This window comes from Ochlerotatus camptorhynchus, unplaced genomic scaffold (genome assembly GCF_037179485.1).
Source record: "Ochlerotatus camptorhynchus isolate MF236.1 unplaced genomic scaffold, CSIRO-AGI_Acam_v1.1 ptg000432l, whole genome shotgun sequence".
Classification (NCBI taxonomy): Eukaryota; Metazoa; Arthropoda; class Insecta; order Diptera; family Culicidae; genus Ochlerotatus; species Ochlerotatus camptorhynchus.
In genome coordinates this window covers 1,674,075-1,692,856 of record NW_027040918.1, presented here as the reverse complement: position 1 = coordinate 1,692,856, position 18,782 = coordinate 1,674,075, and the positions used below count along the sequence as shown (strand labels likewise).

Below are 18,782 nucleotides of genomic sequence, written 5' to 3'. Positions count from 1 at the left end.
TTCTTTTGATTCGATTTATCGATTTTTTTTAATCGATCTCAAACACGACAAAAATCGACTGGATCGATCCTTTTCGTTCGATTTTTGTTTCGATAAAAAAAAAAGTTCAGTGCATTTGCATTTTAATTTTATTTATTTATCACCGTCTTCGACTATAGTCGTACAGACTGATCTATTTTACTTATAAACTAGAAATTACTACTAATCCTATTTCTAAAAACGTTTTTAGTCAAGTTAAAATCGAATTCGTCACAGACAACATTGAACAAGCGAAGACACGAATCAAAAGGGTTGTTGTAGCCGTAGTTTGTTCTGTGCTATGGGACTGCTATTAAAGCTGAGCTCCGAAACCGTCGAGGAGGAATGTTGAGCGGGATCTGTGCGAGAAGTTCAGGACAATCTATAGATCCTGCAATGACATCGAAAATAAATAGCCGCTGCACCGTTACTCGTCTGACAGATAGTGGTTCCAATCCTATGAGCTTGCATCGGTCAGAATAAGGAGGAAGATTGGTCGGATCGTTTCAAGGAAGTTGTCTCAGTGCAAACCGTAAGAACCTTTTCTGCACCCGTTCAATCGTGAGAACATGAGCTACATAATAAGGGGACCAAATCGGAGCAGCGTACTCCATAATGCTACGAACCAACGAGCAATATAGAGTTTTTAAAGCGTGGATGTCGGTGAACTCGGAAGCGTGGCGACGGATGAATCCCAGCACAGAAAAAGCTTTGGCAGTGGGAATGCTCACGTGTTCGTTGAATCTGAGCCTCGAATCGATGGTAACGCCAAGGTCATAGATGGACGACACACGTTCCAATGATGCAGTTTCCATTCTGTATTGATGAAGAATGGGGTTATTGCAGCGACCGAAGGTAATAACTTTGCACTTCATGTTATTGACCCGCATGCCGTTATTGCCACACCATACCAGTATAGTATCAATATCGTCTTGTAGGGCAATACAATCCGGAAGAGAAGCTATGACACGATACATTTTTAGGTCATCAGCGAATGAAAGCTTAAACGAGGAAAGCAGCAAACACAGGTCATTTATAAAAATGTTGAATATTAATGGTCCCAGAACGCTTCCTTGGGGTACACCAGACGTGATTTTGAAAGTGCGGGATCGAGTTGAGTTGACCGTAACATATGCAGTACGATCGCACTAGTACGAATATATCCACTCTGTAATCCAATCTGGAAAACCTATGTGCTTCAGTTTTTCCACAGCTAGAATGTGCAGTACAGTGTCGAAAGCTTTCGCTAAGTCAACATACACCGCGTCAACTTGCCGCCTCTCTTCTACTTCGCGGGACAGTGCGGTGACGTAACACATGAGGTTCGTTGTTGTAGAACGATGCTTCATAAAGCCATGCTGACCATCAAAGATGATGGGAGACGCTACGTTGTATAGAACGTTGTGCACCAGTCTTTCAAACACTTTGCTAAGACAGCAAAGTATAGATACGCCGCGATAATTTGACATCTGATTACAGTTGCCAGATTTGTGAATATGAACAATGCAAGCAGCTCTCCAAGCTGTCGGAAACGTTCTTTCGTGGAGTGATCGGTTGAATAAGCGAGCAATTGGGTTCGCTAGTTCTCTTGAACAGTTTTTCAGCAACAAGGGGTGGTATTCCGTCCGTCCCAGGTCCTTTTTTGATGTCAAGCTCATCGATGACTTCTACTACTTCATTTGCGGAAAACTGAATAATGGGTAGGTTGATGTTGTGTGAAGGAACGTGAGCAAAACAATCGCGCCTTGGTACAGGTGACACTTTACTAAAAACGCTCTCGAAGAACATGGCGAAAAGGTTTGCAGCATCCACATTTGTATTTGCCTGGGCATCATTGAAGGTAACGTTGCATGAGATGCGAGAAGATGCTTGCCGCTTTTTCACGAAATCCCAGAAGCACGATGGGTTTTGTCTTACGCTGTCCTGGATGCTGAGTAAGTAGTTATCGTACGTGGATAATAGAATTGTTTTGTACTGCAGCTCTACTTCGCGAAGGTAATTACGGTCGCTCTCAGACTTCGAAAGGAAGAAACGGTGACGTGCTTTCCTTAGGATGTTACGAAGATGCCGTAGTTCGGAGGTCCACCATGGCTTGCTCAAAACTGAATTGAACGATCGTCTTTTCCAAGGAACATAGTTGTTAAGCATTGCATAAAGCTTGTCATAGAATGCTGATAATGTTCTATCCAATGGCCCGGTTAGCGGTAAGGAATCCCAGTCAAGAGTCCCAGTCCTAGAGCCGTTTTAAACTGGCCGAAATCACACGAGCGGAAATCGTAGTAAAGATTATCGTCCGACTCGTTCTGTACTACTAAATCGTCGATACTCTCATCGAACAGCAAAACAAATGGCACGTGGTGATTGTCTATGGGCAACAGAGGCGTGGTGGGTTCAATGAGGTCTAGTCGCTCTGGAATATTGATTTTTTTGACTTCACCTTTGCACATCACTTGCCTTGAACATAGATGCTGCAAACAACCAGTGTGACAATTCAGTAGGCAATCGATATATCGGCAGAATTACAAAAAAAATCTTACATCAGCCTATTTCCCACGTTTTGTCGATCCATATATACCCCATTGCTGGAGACTATTTATCAAGAATGGTAACAAGTGTTCCGTCAGAGAGGCTATTGTCTAAAACTGGTGAAACCACACAGAATCGAAATCGGCTCAATGCAAAACTTTCTTGGGATCCCTCTCGGATGAGTTTTGGGATATCTGAATTAAGTACTTTTCATACTTACCTGCTTTTGCACTCCGACCATCTAATCGTTTTGTTTCATATGTTAACGTGTTCGCTTCAGTGGATTTTCCACCCGACCATGCTCATAAAAACACTTATGAAACATTCTTCCAAAATGCGGAACAAATTATATCTCAACTTCCTTCTGAGATGAAAGTTCACATCTATGGAGACTTCAACGAACGCCATGCCGACTTCCTTCTGGACTCTGAAAATGAAAGTATCTTACTCCCAGTCGATGGGGATAATGAAAAATTGCCGTTCATTTTCGACAAAACTGCTAATTTAGGATTGAACCAAATCAATCATTGAACCAACAAAATTGCTATTTAGACTTCTTACTTACGAATATTTATGAAAATTTCTGTGTGACCGAATCATTAAAACCATTGTGGAAAAACGAAGCGTTTCACACAGCAATTGAATATTCTTTATTTTTGCACGAATACCAAAGACCCAACGACTGCGAATACGAGGAATTCTTTGAATACAAATTAGCAGACTACGAAAAAATCAAAGGTGGTTTTATATAATAAATGTTATTTGTTAACTGCAGCAGGAGCTTGTGTTTTGTGTAGGAATAGGAATGTGAGCGGGGTTCTCTCTGTTTATACTCTTTAGTATGACGCACTTGGCATAGATGACCCACCGCGACTCACGAAGAGCTACTGATTCCGATCAATAGCGGTACGGCTTTTTCCTCCTTCTATGGATGCTCATGTGGGATGCAACTCGCGTCTTGCATGCAGCTTTTCGTTGTGTACTAGAGAACAATGTTCAACGTCACGTACCGAAAGCACTGCTGCTGCTGATGCCGACGACAGGAGATCACCACACACTTTAATTGGAACTAAATCCGATCAGCGGTTGAGGTCAGCCTTGATCGCTAGCTGTACCGGAGAGCAGCACCACTCACCATGCGGTGATTAAATAAACATCGTTTGGTGAGACCGGATGCAATTCAACTTTAAAATCTGTGTTAGGGAAATCGCTTTTCGCATGCAATCGGTGATAATTTTAACTATCATGGCAATAGTTGCACATTCGTACATTTTTCAATAGCGACTTATTTTAAAAATGATAAAGTCTTAGATTTAACAGATGTGCAGGAATATTTCTGATCAGTTGGTTATAAAATTATTGAAATTGGTCCAGGGGCAGCTGAGTTATAAACGATCAAAATCTTTCATAATTTTGTTACATGTTCCATTTTCGGTTTTCACAAAGTGTAACCCCATATAGAAATCAAAGACATAGTCCTTCGTCAAAATTCTAGCAATAGAACTCACTGCTCCATTGTATTGACTTTTTAATATGTTACTAGAATCCGGAACCTTCCCAAAAATATGGAAAAGCTTATTTTAGTACCTATTTTTAAATCTGGCCGGAAAGCTGACGTACGTTATTATCGTAGAATAGCCATTATCTCTTGCAGTTCAAAGCTTTTTGAGGCAATTGTAAATGAAACATTATTTTCTCAAACCAAAAATAGAATTACTGACACGTAGAAGCCCTCTATACGGTTTTAGCAAGGCATTTGACCGAATTGACATACCAATGCTACTTTTCAAATTGAAAAAATTGGAATCGAGCCAGGACTCCCGAAATGGCTTGAATCATATTCAACTAACCGCCAACAAATAATTAAATTCAATGAAAAGAAATCGACCCCAATTCAAGTCACATCAGGAGTCCCCCAAGGCTCTCATTTGGGACCACTTCTTTTTATTCTGTACTAGCTGAGTGTGCCCGGTCTTGCTCGAGATTCAATATTAGCTTGAGTTTATGCGCCGATTTAAAAAAAAGCATGCTATATTGTACGTAACCCCTCCCACCTATTATCAAAGGGGCTACCCCCTATGATTATCTCCTTATATCCCCACACTCGCCCCCACATGCCTAATTTGGTTCCATTTGCTTGATTAGTTCTCGAGTTATGCAGAAATTTCTGTTTCATTTGTATGGGAGCCCCCCCTTACAGAAGGGGAAGGGGTCTCGAACCATCATAAGAACCTTCCACGGCCCCAAAAACCCCTGTATACAAATTTTCACGCCAATCGGTTCAGTAGTTTCCGAGTCTATAAGGGTCAGACAGACAGACAGACAGACAGAAATTCATTTTTATATATATAGAAGATAGATGTAAATGACATTTCCTTCATTCTTTAGAAAAAAAAAATGAAATTTGCTAATCTATGCCGACGACATGAAGTTTTTTCTGGAAATAAGAAATGATGAAGACAGCAATATATTCCAGAATGAAATACACATACCGTATGCGTGATAATGTTTGCACCATTAAGCAATGTCAAAATTAAAAAAATTCTCAATAATTTCGTTTTCGAGTTTTTTTTATTTATAAAAAGGGGGGTTGTAACTCAGAGTCTTAAATTATGTTAATCATCGATCGAGTTTCCACTTGCTGCAATTACGGCCTCCACACGCTTCCGGAATGCACGGCAGGTTCTAATAATGTAGTCTGAATCCATTTCTCTCCAGGTACGGGTTAATGTTTGTCTGAGGCTTGCTGTACTCGGGTGGCGTTTAAAACAGGCCTTGGTCTTCATGACGCGCCATATTGAGTAATCCAGCGGATTAAGATCGGAGCTGGATGGCGGCCACATATCCTTCGCCCAGAACGGAATATGTTCTTGCAACCACTTCTGAGGGCGGTTCGAGATGTGGCACGGCGCCCCATCTTGTTGAAATACAACATTTGGCTTCGGACCGTACTGTTCTTTGATCCACGGAAAAACATACTTACACGGGAAAAAAAGAGTTCCCATATTCGTGAACCACAGCCGTGAACCATAGTTCACGGTGTATATTTGAGAAAATTTTGTTCTGGATAGCTGGCCGTGATTTTTAGTTCACGGTCCGTTCCCGTTTTCGGGAACGGATTTTTTTCCAAGTACTTAAAATCCTGATGTAGACCTCCGTGTTACCTTAGCGCCTTATGGAATGAACACCGGGTCCATTTTTTTTGCCATCGGAAGCCACCAATCCAAACACCATAACGCTAGCCGGATGCTTGGTCATATATACGTTCTTGTGCTCGTCGGCCACGTCTTTTACCGGAAGAGAACTAATATACCGGTCGGTTTTGGAATTTGGTACGGGATCGACGGTAAACATGCTCTCGTCGGTGAACAGGATTACCGGATTTTTCCGCTTAAGGAAGTTCAAGATTTTCTTGCATCGTTCAACTCGTAGCTCCCGGATGCGGTTGGTAATCATGTGAGTTTTTTTCCGTGCCCTCGACTTTACCCCGCAATCTTCCTTTACGATCTTCCGTGCCGTAAAGTCACTGATCCCGTGTTCCTTTGCCATTTTCCTTATTGAACTCACTGGATTCACCCGAATCTTCCTTTTGATAGCAGCGATAACCCTCGGAACCCGAACTGACCTCGGACGACCTGTGGCCACCTTCGCGGACAGTTGTCCTTTCTTTTCTCGGTCTAAAACCCTTTTGACGGTCCACCGGGACACTCCCACGGCGATTTAAATGTCTTTTTGCGACATTTGCGCGTGGGACAAATCACGAATACGCTGCCACTTCGTCATGGTGCAACTGTCAAACTAAGTAAATCATTTTCTTTTATACACAGCCTACTACGGTATGAGCTATAGGTTACGTGCATGCAAAGAAAACCAAGGCATTGTATGCGCAGGTGAAACGGGAACCTAATTTGTACGATGGTGCAAACATTATCACGCATACGGTATTTTAAACATGGTGTAAAAAAGTCTATTAGAACTGAATGTAAAAAATGCAACTTAATATCATTTAGCAGAAAAAGAACACCATCAAACATTTCAATTGAATTAGAAAATCAGAATGTAGAAGAATGTGAAAGAGTTAGGGATTTAGGGATTATCTTAGACTCCAAACTAACTTTCATAGACCATTTGAATACAATTATTCACAGGGCAAATAACATGCTAGGCTTTATCAAGCTTTTTTGCTTTAACTTTCAGGACCCATACACAATTAAAACACTATATATTGCCTTTGTGAGGTCAATACTGGAATATTGCAGCATTGTATGGTCTCCATTTTCAATCACGCACGAAGGAAGATTAGAAGATTAGAATCAGTACAAAAGCAATTTCTATAATATGCCCTACGTAAATTAGGTTGGACATCATTTCCTCTTCCATCATATGAAACACGCTTATAAACATACAAACATTAAAAGAGCGCTGTGAATATGCAATGGTTTAGTTTGTAAACGATATCGTTTTGCAGCGCATTAACTCGCCAGAACTTTTATTAAAATTAAATTTTTAAGCACCTACTCGACAACTCAGAAATCGAAATTTATGTGCCATAACCCATCATCGCGCAAATTATGCAAAATTTGGGCCATTAAATCGCATGATGGCGTCTTACAATCAATACTGCGAAACCATCGACTTTTCAATGTCTCGGCATAAACTAAAACAATATTTTAACTCCATACCGAGTCATAACTCGTAAGAAGTAAAAATAGAATAGCAGATATTTTTTTTATATGCTTAAGAAAAACGAGTTTTTATATGTATTTGTACTAGTCTACATCGGTTGATGAAAATAAATAAATAAATAAATCTTTCGTTTTTTTAATCGTTCATTTAATACCAATAGAACGAATATTATAACCTGTTAAATCAAAATCACACACCTAATCAAATAACCTATTATATTTTGAACAATCGTTCCAGTGTTCACTCGGCTGTCGACAGAAGCAGACCACTCTCGATGTGTGTCACGCGATTGTCTGTTTACTCGGCAGTAACCATTATGTGGTCCTCCTCATTGTTCTTCATCAGCAGTTCTTTCAGTCGATGCGTCGTCGACTTTGGAAAGCAACCATGATGACCATGTGTGAGTGATCACGTTTTGCGTCCATTGCTGCAATGGAAGCGCTCTTCTCCCCGTTGACGATACTGCCATACAATGAAGCCACTGGAAGCGGGTCCTATTCTGATGGAGGAGCTTATTGTAGAGCGAAAGATAAAGTGATATTGTGTTGTACCTTTAGACTATAGTTTTGTACAGTGAACAAGAATCCTCGGCTTTGTAAAGTTAATTCGATTGAGCCTTATCAAATAAATCAATTAACAAAAAAAAGCAATCGTTCCAAAGAATACTTTTATATTTTTTCTTCGATCGGTACCGATCAATCTGATCTTTCCCAGATCAATGCTATTATTTTTAAACTATTGAAAAATATATATCACATGAAATTTAAAAAGAATACATCATTTTCTACATGAATTTTCTAAAAAAAAACGCGTAAGTGAACGCAAAATTTCATGAACAATTCAAAATTTACTTTAAATACACTTTAAGTCCTCAAAATATCTCAGAGGTATACTGACATGGCATTAACTTTTAGAAAAATAGACCAATTTTAATGCAATCGGATGCATTTAACGGGGTATTTATAGCAAGTTTAATTAATCATTTCAAAAGATTGTTCCGGAGATGTTTCGGATTTTTAGGAGGTATGTCAAAAATTCATGCATTTCCTGATAACAGAATCAATTCTGAATTAAATGCTGCCCACAGATTCAAGATCTGTTGAGATCTAGCCAATTCCTTGAAACCGGTAAAGTGACCAGTAATGTTAGTCTTTTGAATAACGTCAATATGGGTGGCAATCCTAATGATTTTTCAGCTGGATGTCTCCAGAATCGTTTTCTGCGTCACAAGTTGTGATGACCATCCTGGAGAAGGTTCTGGGTTCCCCGTAGGAAGTGGACATGAAAAATCTGCCATTGGCATTGCTTTGCAAAATCTTGAAGCTTTATACCCATATTGGCAAGGGGAAATCAACTCTGCACACTGTGCCGATACACAGTTCAGCACGATAGAGCACATTTTGATGTTTTGCAAATCGTTGCTAAGGTTGACTACTCGGTTGAATACTTTGTTTACTCAAAAATAAAGCTTGTGAGAGAATTTGTAGTCATACATAACACTGGTAAAACAACGATTCAATCAAAAATTTAAGAATAAAAAACCGGTATCGAGGATCACTCCAAAAAGTATTCTCTGAACCGTGGATCGCTTTAAATCTAGCAAAACTCAATCCGATTCATGGCAAAAATCCCTGTGGCTCGTGATTTCATCCACAACACAACAGCTTCTATTCGGGCTTGACTTCAATCACGTTCATCCACACATGGCTGGTCGAGAGGGTCTTGTCGATATGGCAGTCAAAACAGCTACAGCGGGTTGCCTCCAGCGACCGACTACCTATGATACAAACTGGTTGGATCCCGTGTTCATGAAAACCAAAAAACAAACCTGGAGACATTGAACGTTAGTTTATGCACTTTCGCAGTTGGGACGCAAATCAATATTAAGCCCTCTGTGGTGGAAATTTTGAAGAAGTCTGTTATCGTGTCATCGAGGAATTGAAAAGGAAATTGTCTATATATCACATTTTGACTACGTTGGGGCTGCATAATCCATTTTTGCTAAATATTTTGTCCCTCGAAGCGTACAACGAAGGATCAGAGCATGATTTTCTACGAGAGTTTTACAGCTTATCATAGAGGGCGGCTAGATTCGTATACCGGTCTTGCCAAGGATCATCTGGGATTGAAATATTAACATTTTCCCCTGCGTTTTCCCTAGTACATTCATGCTAGTCATTGGTCTCAATTAATATGGACTTCTATGGGATATCCATATCAAGTACATCCCCGTCACCAAATCCGATCATTTTGCAGATGCACCTCAGTCATCATCCTTCGTTTGAACTAGCTCGTATCAAGGGAGCCCAGTGCGATGGGTGGCCTACCGATCGGTCAACTGCAAGGCCTTGCTCATTACTGAAGATTTGATTTGAGGCTCTATTAAAATCTGGCTCGAGGAAGTTGCTCCTAGGGTGAGATTAAATTCTCGCCCATCAAAGTTGTGGGTTACTTTAATCGGGAAGAGTTTGACAGGGAGCAGGTGGCAAATTTCATCCATCATCGATCAGGTACGCCTTCGTTTCTGTAAATCTGCAAGGAGTTGGTAGTGCAACGGAACATCGAGCCGGAATCTGGTGGACGGGTTGAACTCCGTACAGATTTGATGGCTTCTACTTCCTCTTCCACCTACCGATCTGCTAACGCTCTAATGAGAATGAATCCTTGAAGAGCCTTGATCCATCAGAGAAATTAAGAATGTAAACGCAATAAAAAAAAGTCATAACTCTCGGGGTTACCAAACTCATGGAATTGTGACGCATTGATAGGAACACTTTGATTGAAACCTTGTTTGGCACAGCTCAATCTCTCGGTATGGATTAAGGTGTGCTGAGTTGAATACCCCTTGCATATTGGTCACTTTCCCCAGAGTATCCAGAAACTGCTTCAGAGTTACCATGGCAAGCTGGAAAATCTACCATTGGTTTTAACAATATTGAAGTTTGACACCGATATTAATATGGTTCCGGACATGTTCCAAATTGGCCACTTCCCCTGGGGTATCCAAAATCTGCTACAGAGCAGCCATGGCAATTTATTTACTTGTCAAAACTGCCACCGGTGTTGGCTTGTGAATTATTAAAGTTTGACATTCATATTAACATGGTTCCGTCATGTTCGAAATTGACCACTTCCCCCGGGGCACTCAAAACCTGCTCCATATTAAGCTGTGGACATAAACAAATCTGCCAACGGTTTTACTTCTCTTCCGAAGAAGGCGCGATCAGAGATTTTATGTCTCAGAAAATCCCGACGGCGCCGACGAACCCAGGCCCTTTGGAGTGAGATGTAATCACGCTTACCACTACACCACTGGCGTCGTTATGCAATACCAGAGCGTTATTATTTTTTCCTGCTAGATTCAATTCCTGACCACAGTAATATTATGGAAGAAATTTTCTAGGAATAATGCAACTTTAGTTCGGGAGTTAGAAAATGGTAGCTCTACTGCAGATTCAGCGACCCGTTTCAGAATGCCTGGTAATTCACGTCCATTCCAAAGTCGCTTTCACATGCAATAAGCCCCGCATGTAAACATTACAGTTATCATATGGATAATGGGATTGCAAACACACTTCCAGCTTTCGAAACGTGAAGTAGTATTTGGAAAAGCCATTATTATTGATTTATGGTCTTACCGTATTTCGCCTCGGAAATAGCACCGGTTTGTTCACTCGCGGTATTCTAAAAATCCTCTTGCTGTTTTTACAGCCAAACACACCATCTGTGTTTCATACGCACAGAATTTTTGATGAGAAAATTACCGAACGAATAACTCAAAACCGGGTCTCATCGTATGTGAACAGAAAATCTCTTCCATCGAATAATTGATAACATCCAGAATCGAAAACGTTGCTAAACAAACTACAAGGGACAGCCCAATGGGGTTGGACGTAATGGTGACGTAGGACTACGTGGTCTTATATAATAAATGTTAATTGTCAACTGCAGCAGGAGCTTGTGATTTTTCGTAGGAATAGGAATTTGAACAGGGTTCTCTTTGTTTATGCTCTTTAGTATGACTAAGATTACCCTGAGAAGAACTTTTTGATATGAATTTTAGTTGGGATACCTACACTCCCGATCATAAGTTTAAGGACACCTCCAAAAAAACATGACAAATTTGTTATGTTCATACACAGCAAAAAAATAATTTTGATATCACGTCAAAGTGGATGCACTACAATCATGTCGAAAATATGGTGTAATATTACTTGCTTAAAAGGACAAAATTATCATAAATACAATGCATGACCTGACATTACGCTGCTTTTACTGCATTTTTTTATTTATGTGGTCATAAAAATTACATGAAATTTTCGACATGATTGTAGTGCATCCACTTTGATGTGATATCAAAATTATTTTTTTGCTGTGTATCTCTATCATGTTACGTCCAGTTTTCGTTCTCTTTAGATCATTTGAAAGGTATTGAATGGAACTTTCCTTGTAGGCAAATTGTTCAATATAATTTTCAAATTTTGTGTGCTAAAAGTTCTCCCAAAGTTACAATATCTTTCAAAATTTACTCTGAAGAATCGTGACTGATTTTCTCAGAATTGGGTTGGTCAAATTTTGAAATAAAAGTAGTTGTTCATTCAAATAACCTTTGGAGATCGAAAATTGAACGTAAAATGAGAGATCATTGAACAAAATATGTTTGCATGGTTTTTTGGGGGTGTCCTTAAACTTATGATCGGTAGTGTATGTTCAGAAATTCAACTCTTATGAAAAATCTTGGTGGCCCTGAAAAGAGCCGATGGAACTACAGACTTAAAGCCTTTGGAAGGTGATGATGATGTGTAGGCAGCTGTATCAGCAAATCTAACCGGACAATCCCATATTCTTCGGTTCAATGAGTCTCGGCCTACTGCAGGACAGGGTGAACTGGTGTCTGCAACAGGTTGAAAGGCCGCAGAATATCAGTGTTCACCCAGCTAAAGCTCCTCCTCTGGTTAGTTTTTCTCGTTAAACTCCTTCTCTCAACAAGTTGTTTAATCTTAGCCTTTAGCATAAAGATGCTTAACACTTTTTTTTTGTGATTTTATGATCCTGTTTCACGTCATGGTTCTTCTCTATGCCTGTTCAAATAAATTAGTACTTTATTTATTTTCTCTACTGCGCTAAATCAAACGATTGGGTATAAGAAGAAATGTCGGTTAAGCGCTCGAATAATTGAAAATTCGATAAATATTTAATCGAATAGCTGGAAAAACCTGTACCTGTACCGTTAATAGAATAATTGGACTTTTAGGCATCCCTAGAAAATAGAATAATTTCATGTTTTTGATGGTCCTTCGAAAATGTTGAACAAAGGAATTGCAACCAGCAAGTGTAACCCAAGAACCAAAAGCGGTGCAATGCTTGTTTTCATTGCAATGACGACGACTGAATTAAGGGGCTTAGAGGCAGAGGGGTGAAAGTAAATTCTCTTCATCGATTTCATCTTTTGATGACCATGGCTTCACTAACCTATTTCGCTCTTCTATCTTCCTGAACAGCAAATGTATCAATGAATGTGTTTGCCGTCGAGTTATTAACGAAACAGAAAGTCGATGAAGAGAATCGATCAAAAACACTTGAACCCCTGCTTCCAAGTTTGGTTACAAGATTACAACTCTGGAGAGCATTTTGTGTGGTCGTTGGGGCGTGTGGTTCTGAATATGACGATGACTGCAGGGCTGGAAAGCACCTCAGAGCGTTAGCAAAGCAACTTTGTGCATGCATCTCACAACGCTCGACAAGGAATGTGTGGTTCTCCCATTTACTTCGCACCAGTCTTGTAAGCGGTCACGGTAGTCGACACATTTTCTGTGATAATTGACTGCCTTTGCCTCCGACACTTGCAAAACAAGCTATCATAGTACAGTACCAAACTAAAATGTCGTATGACAGGCTCTATCATACGACAATGTCGCCGAAGACCGTCACGAATGTATGTATTTTAGTTTTTCTCATAATAAGAGCTGCTGATGGTGTGCTTGTGTGAATTCTGAAAATACCAAGCAATGATGTCCTAGTAATAATATTTCTGATCAGGAATTACAACGAAAGCACACATGTCATATGATAGCTATTTTGATAATTTTCTTTTAGCTCGAATGTTATTCAACCGCTCGTGTTGTGTGAGAGAGACGACGGTAGAGCATGAGTGTTTGAATACAAACAGACTGCCGCGCACGACAACGAAGTGAGTGTAGTAAAAAACGTCAACTGTTTCAACCCATGCTTCGCACACTCTTTTCCAACTAATCTGTTAGTAAGCGATCCACACAACAAGCGCTAATGTCTTCTTTGAATGCTTTGCAGACTTTGCTTAACGCGACTGCATGCATAGGAGATTGAGAAGAGCATAACGAAGGAAAATTTTGTCTTTTTGCTGGGTTTCCCATTTGCAACCCTACACTGAGTGGCATTTTCTGCGTCGGAGCCGTCAGAGCGAGGGCTACACATTGAGTTTTGATTATTTTTGAGTGTGTGTCTGTCTTATCTTCTCCGCTGCTTTATACTTGCGCAGGGTGAAAGACAAGCAAACTTTGTGTTTTATGGATTCGCACGTTGCTTATTTCAGAAAATCAGTACATTGCGCACATTGAGCGATCAGATGACAGCCCTGGCGATGAGTAAGCAAAATGTTACGCAATTGCATCCTCCCTATTCGCACACGCTCGAAAATCGGAGGCGAATGTCACTTCGACTTGGTTCGTCTACTAACGACTCTCTGATGACAGTGTTGGGAAAGCAGCATATACATGTACATAATTGGTGGATTTGTTAGTTATTTGAACGCTTTTAGACAATACTGGACATTTACCGCTTTTTCAATAGTTTCTTGTTGAAAATCAACAATCGGTGCTATCGATGCATAGACATATTTATGATCTATTGGTGATAAAATTATTGAAATTGGTTCAGGGGCAACTGAGTTATTAACGATAAAAATCTTTCATAATTTCGTGACATGTTCCATTATAAGTTTTCACAGTGTGTACCTCCATATATGTATCACAGACGTAGTCCTACGTCAAAACATCCAAGTGAAAACTTTAAAACTTTCTTTCGCGTGTATTTGTCCAGACGACAGAATGTCAGCACCAAGAAACGAAAAGGCCCAGTAAAACCATAGAGGTAACTTGTTAAAACTCTTCTTTGGGGGGAGGCGGTGCTCCAAAAGAAAAACCGACTGAAGCACAAACCGATTAACGCGACGCCATAGCTACTCGCTCCCATTACGGCATATTGAATGTGACGAGGCTTGTCTTCTGGCTTCAGCTGTTGTGTCAGTTGTATCTTGTAAGGGAAAAGATGCAAATCAACTTTCAAAATCGTCCATAAGGTCGATGGAGAGAGGCCAAATTGCTGGGCTCGTCGGCGATATGATGTTCCGGGGTTCTTGTCAACATCGGTTCTTACGACATCAACAACCTCACCACTTCGACGAGGACGTGCTTTAATCTTAGGCTTTGATGTTGCCAAACATCCACTTTCACTAAATTTTGCCAATAGATGACGAATGGTCCTCGACGTTAGCATTTTACTACCGTGATATTTTTCCTGTACGCACGTTGCGTTTTTATAATTGAGTAGTTGTTTTGGAAATAAAGTTTTACAATTTCAGCGCGTTCTATCTGTGTGTAGCGGTTCATGGTAGAAATTGTACTAAAATGACATTTTGAACACGCGCTGTCACTTGTCATTCAGGCGTCTTACGTTCAAGATATACGTAAACAAAATAGGGTTCCACAAAAAATCACCTTGTATAAAATTACTCATCCTGAGAGAATTGTGTGTTAAGTTTTAATCACAAATATACAATACTTGGCAACACTGTTTAAAAATGACAAACTCATATTAAGATTCCTTGTCTTATTTTCTCATAAAACACTCTACAATATTATTTGTAGCTTTATGTTTTCCGTAGATATTGATAGAAGAAAGTGAAGAAATGCAAACGTTTTAAAAAAAATGGTCTTTTTTTCGAATGGTGATAAAAATAGCTTAGACAGATAATTTATTTAGATAAATTTCCCATGGAAGGTAATTATTTAAGCTCACTTGCAAAAAAATTCTACGCCCTTGCGAGCGACCTTCCGGCAGTTAACCAGAACATTCGACATGGCGGACGAAAATATGCGTGTAAGCATGTTTTTGAGTTCTTTCTTCGTTTTATTTATCATGTCCTCCTCAGTTTTCGTGACAAAATTGTTGCAGTAGATCTTACGCTTCAGGTTGACCCAGAAATTCTCGATGGGACGCAGCTGGAGGACGTTGGGCGGGTTCACCGACTTGGGTACCACATCGATATTCAGCCGCTCCATCTCCTCCAACGATCGCTTCGAGGTCCGGCCAGAACACCGCGTCTTCGCCCTTATGGTATTTCTTGATGAATGGCGCAACTTCCGGCAGGCATTTCGTATTATAAATTTCCCCGTTCACGGCCAGTCCGGAGCGAAAGAAGAGCGGCTTTGACATCCCCTTCTCGCTGATTGTCAGCCACAGCAGCAGTTCTCTTCTTAGGGAACTTGGTGTGTGAAATGAACTTCACCTCGGAGCTCACTTCCTTCGTGAGAGAAGTAAAATACGAAGTGCCTTGCCAGTCGTTGCCATCCAGGGTGAGATCGTCGTCTATCACCACCGCCACGTCGCGATTCGCCGGGAAAAACGAATTGACCATCTTATTCAGCCCTGCAGGCAATGACGCAGCGGCAGCGGCTGAATAAGATGGTCAACTCCGAAACCAGTGGACGTGACTTCCGCTTCCTGACATGTATGTTCATGTTCGCCAGGTACTTTTTCACTGTTTGGCCGGTTGCACCGACCTCCCGGCAAAGCGCACGCAGCGATGTAGCCACTTTTCCCTTGGTCTTCCTCTTCAACATCCTTTGGAGCTTATTGTCGCTCAGGGTCGTCGGCCGTCCGGAACCGGGCTTTCTTTCGATGCTCTGATTGTTGTCTAATAGTGCCAAGATGTTGTAGATACCGGAACGGTCGTATCCGGCGTCCACAAAGTGCCGCACGATGTCCGTTTTCGACGCGGCGGGGTGCCGTTCTGACCGGAGTTGCTTCACTGTTTTTGCCATCACGGTTAGAGGTCAACTGATAGAGCTGTCAAATTTTGTCGGCTGACTCATGGGTTACTATGATTGATGCTGCATGGATGGTTTCATCAGGGCGGGTGAAGGTAAACCCTTGAAAAGTCGACATGTTTTCCATTTATTAAATGCAAACGTGCTCTGTTGAAAATCAAGAAAAAAAAAGAAAAGAAAATGCTCGCTTGGACCGAAGGGTGCATCGATCATCCCAAAAATTTGGAATATTAAAATTTTGTCTAATTTAATCATCTCCTCCAAATTTTTTCCAAATCAGAACAGGTCAATTACAATTCTTGATGTTTTGTCCACACCCAGTTATTTACGAAAAATAATAACGGTTGACTTTTTATTAATATTTAAATATCTCCTTCTGTTTCTTACTTAAATGAACAGTAGAATCTGGTTCGATTTTGACAGTTCCAATTTGGTTAGAAAATCGTTACGTCTTCGCCAGACCTTGTTTAAAACTATTCCCCGTATCAATCGCATAAAACGCAAGAAAATTAAAGCCACCGGCAGAAGCATGTGCCTGCAATAAATCCAATTGAACTGAGTTTGCGTAAAAATTGAAGAAACCCAATATGAAGAAATCTAAAAACAGTAAGTTCAATTAAATTGAAGTAATTGAACACCTAAAAGGTACTGAAGAAATTGAAAGTAGAATATTAATACATAAATAGGTACACGTTCTCGTGAAAATGACGAAAATTGCAAACATGAAACGAAAAGTATGTTTTATCCTGTTCGGCAAGCAGGAGCTAACAGCATCAACAGAATACCAATTGCGGAAGGAACCAAGTTTTCTATTACTTTTCCGTTTTTTCATGATTTTTGTTTCGTTCATCCCTTCCCACCAATAAGCAACTCGAAGGAAAGTACACCGACAGAAAACCTAACCTAAATGGACAAGATCAAGCGACGGCGGGGGCGGAGGTGGCGAAGTAGCCGAAGGAGCAAACGAAACGATTTTCCCCTGAGCTTTTGTTTGGTTCCTGCTCGAAAAGCTCCAATTTACTTCTGCCCTTGATAGGTACCTACGTAGTGCAATGATTCATGATGAACAAAAAAAAAATAAATAGTCCATTGGGAGAGGAATGGCGCGCGTCGTCCCTCGTGTTTTTCGGTGTGGCCCAGTCAGAGGAAAATTTATGATTCTATTGTTTTGTCATTCGATTCCGCTGGTGTTCTGTTCTGCTGCTGCTATTTACTGGTACCTAGAAGTGAAATTGCCATTGTGCTATATTCTGACCCTGGGGGGTGGTGGTGGTGGGGGAAGTGAAAGTTGGGAGGTTTAGGAATAGTGTGGGTGCAAAGCAAGAATACTCGATAATAGCAAATGTTGTTGCAGATTAAGAGCCCCGCGCAGGGAAGGCAGAAGAAGGTTCCCTCGTTTGTCAGGAAATTGGAATGGAATAACGAAGGAAACCGGACGTTATGGGAAAGAATTAGACTGGTTCAGAAATTGTGATATTTTTCGATGGATGTTCCGAATCCAGTCTAAGGCAGATTGGGAGTGTGTTAGTGTTTATGCATTGCGTTATTAAGATGGAATGTGTGCATTACCTAATCCCGTGGTGCTGATAAAGTGGTTTCCTCCCGATGCTTGAACGAATTCTCGGTCCTCTGGAAGTGGTGCGCACCGGTCAAGGTTGATTCAGCGGAAATGGTGGTAGTGGTGGTTGATTCGATCAAGGTTGGGTGCGGGTGCGGGTTGGTGGTCGAATTTCGATGAATTGGCGCGTGGGATGATTACAAATACACAAACACACAGAGACGGTGCCCGGTGGGGGAAGAAGAAAATAACAAGAAGAACAAGAAAATGAAATTAGAGATGGGTGCAGTCAAGCGGAAATACGTGAACTGGTGCGGCAATATTGTTGCTATATACAGACACATTTCTACTAAGTAGGTACTCTAGGACGTCCCAGACTCCGCTCGAAAAGCAAGAGGATGAGAATGCTTCTCCCGATTTAGGTGCTTGTGTTTTTCGATCTCTTTCGCCCCGATGCGACTAATGGCAAATGGCGAGCTCTGGTGGTGATGGTGGTGGGGGAAATGTTCAACAGCGCTTCAAGTGGCATTTTTTGGTGGTTCGATAATAAGTTTGAACGGGTAGCTACTTTTTGCTGAGGAAGGCGAGACAAAAACCATTAGCAACCGGTTGAATTCGAGTGGCAACAGCTTGTGCAAGTGTTCTTGACGTGCGATAAAATGTGCTCCAATGGTGGTATTGACAGCTTTGTCGTAATTTTATTGCGACGCTCTGTGGTTAGTCCGATGAAAATAATATTTTGTACATTCGATGGACCATGACTTTAAAATGGGTTCTTTTGGTTGTTGATTTGGTATTTGTATGGTTGATTTTAAGAGCGAAAGAGTGCTAAAATAGCTCAAAGCTTGTTCTATTCTGCAATAGCAGCAGGTTTACAATAGCTCCCAGTCAAAGCATGCACTGCACAG

General features: G+C 40.8%; 1 protein-coding gene across 2 annotated transcripts in view; it reads right to left on the bottom strand.

Moving 5' to 3' along the window:
* Nucleotides 1-18,782, bottom strand: part of LOC135711355 (uncharacterized) — a 679,421-nt gene that overhangs the window by 140,027 nt on the left and 520,612 nt on the right. The window contains exon 6 of one of the 2 annotated variants that reach the window (XM_065234152.1): nt 17,886-17,945. The exons of the other annotated variant lie outside the window; for it this stretch is intronic. Coding sequence (XP_065090224.1) covers nt 17,886-17,945 — 60 coding nt within the window. The remainder of the gene's footprint in view (nt 1-17,885; nt 17,946-18,782) is intronic. 2 annotated transcript variants of the gene reach the window in all.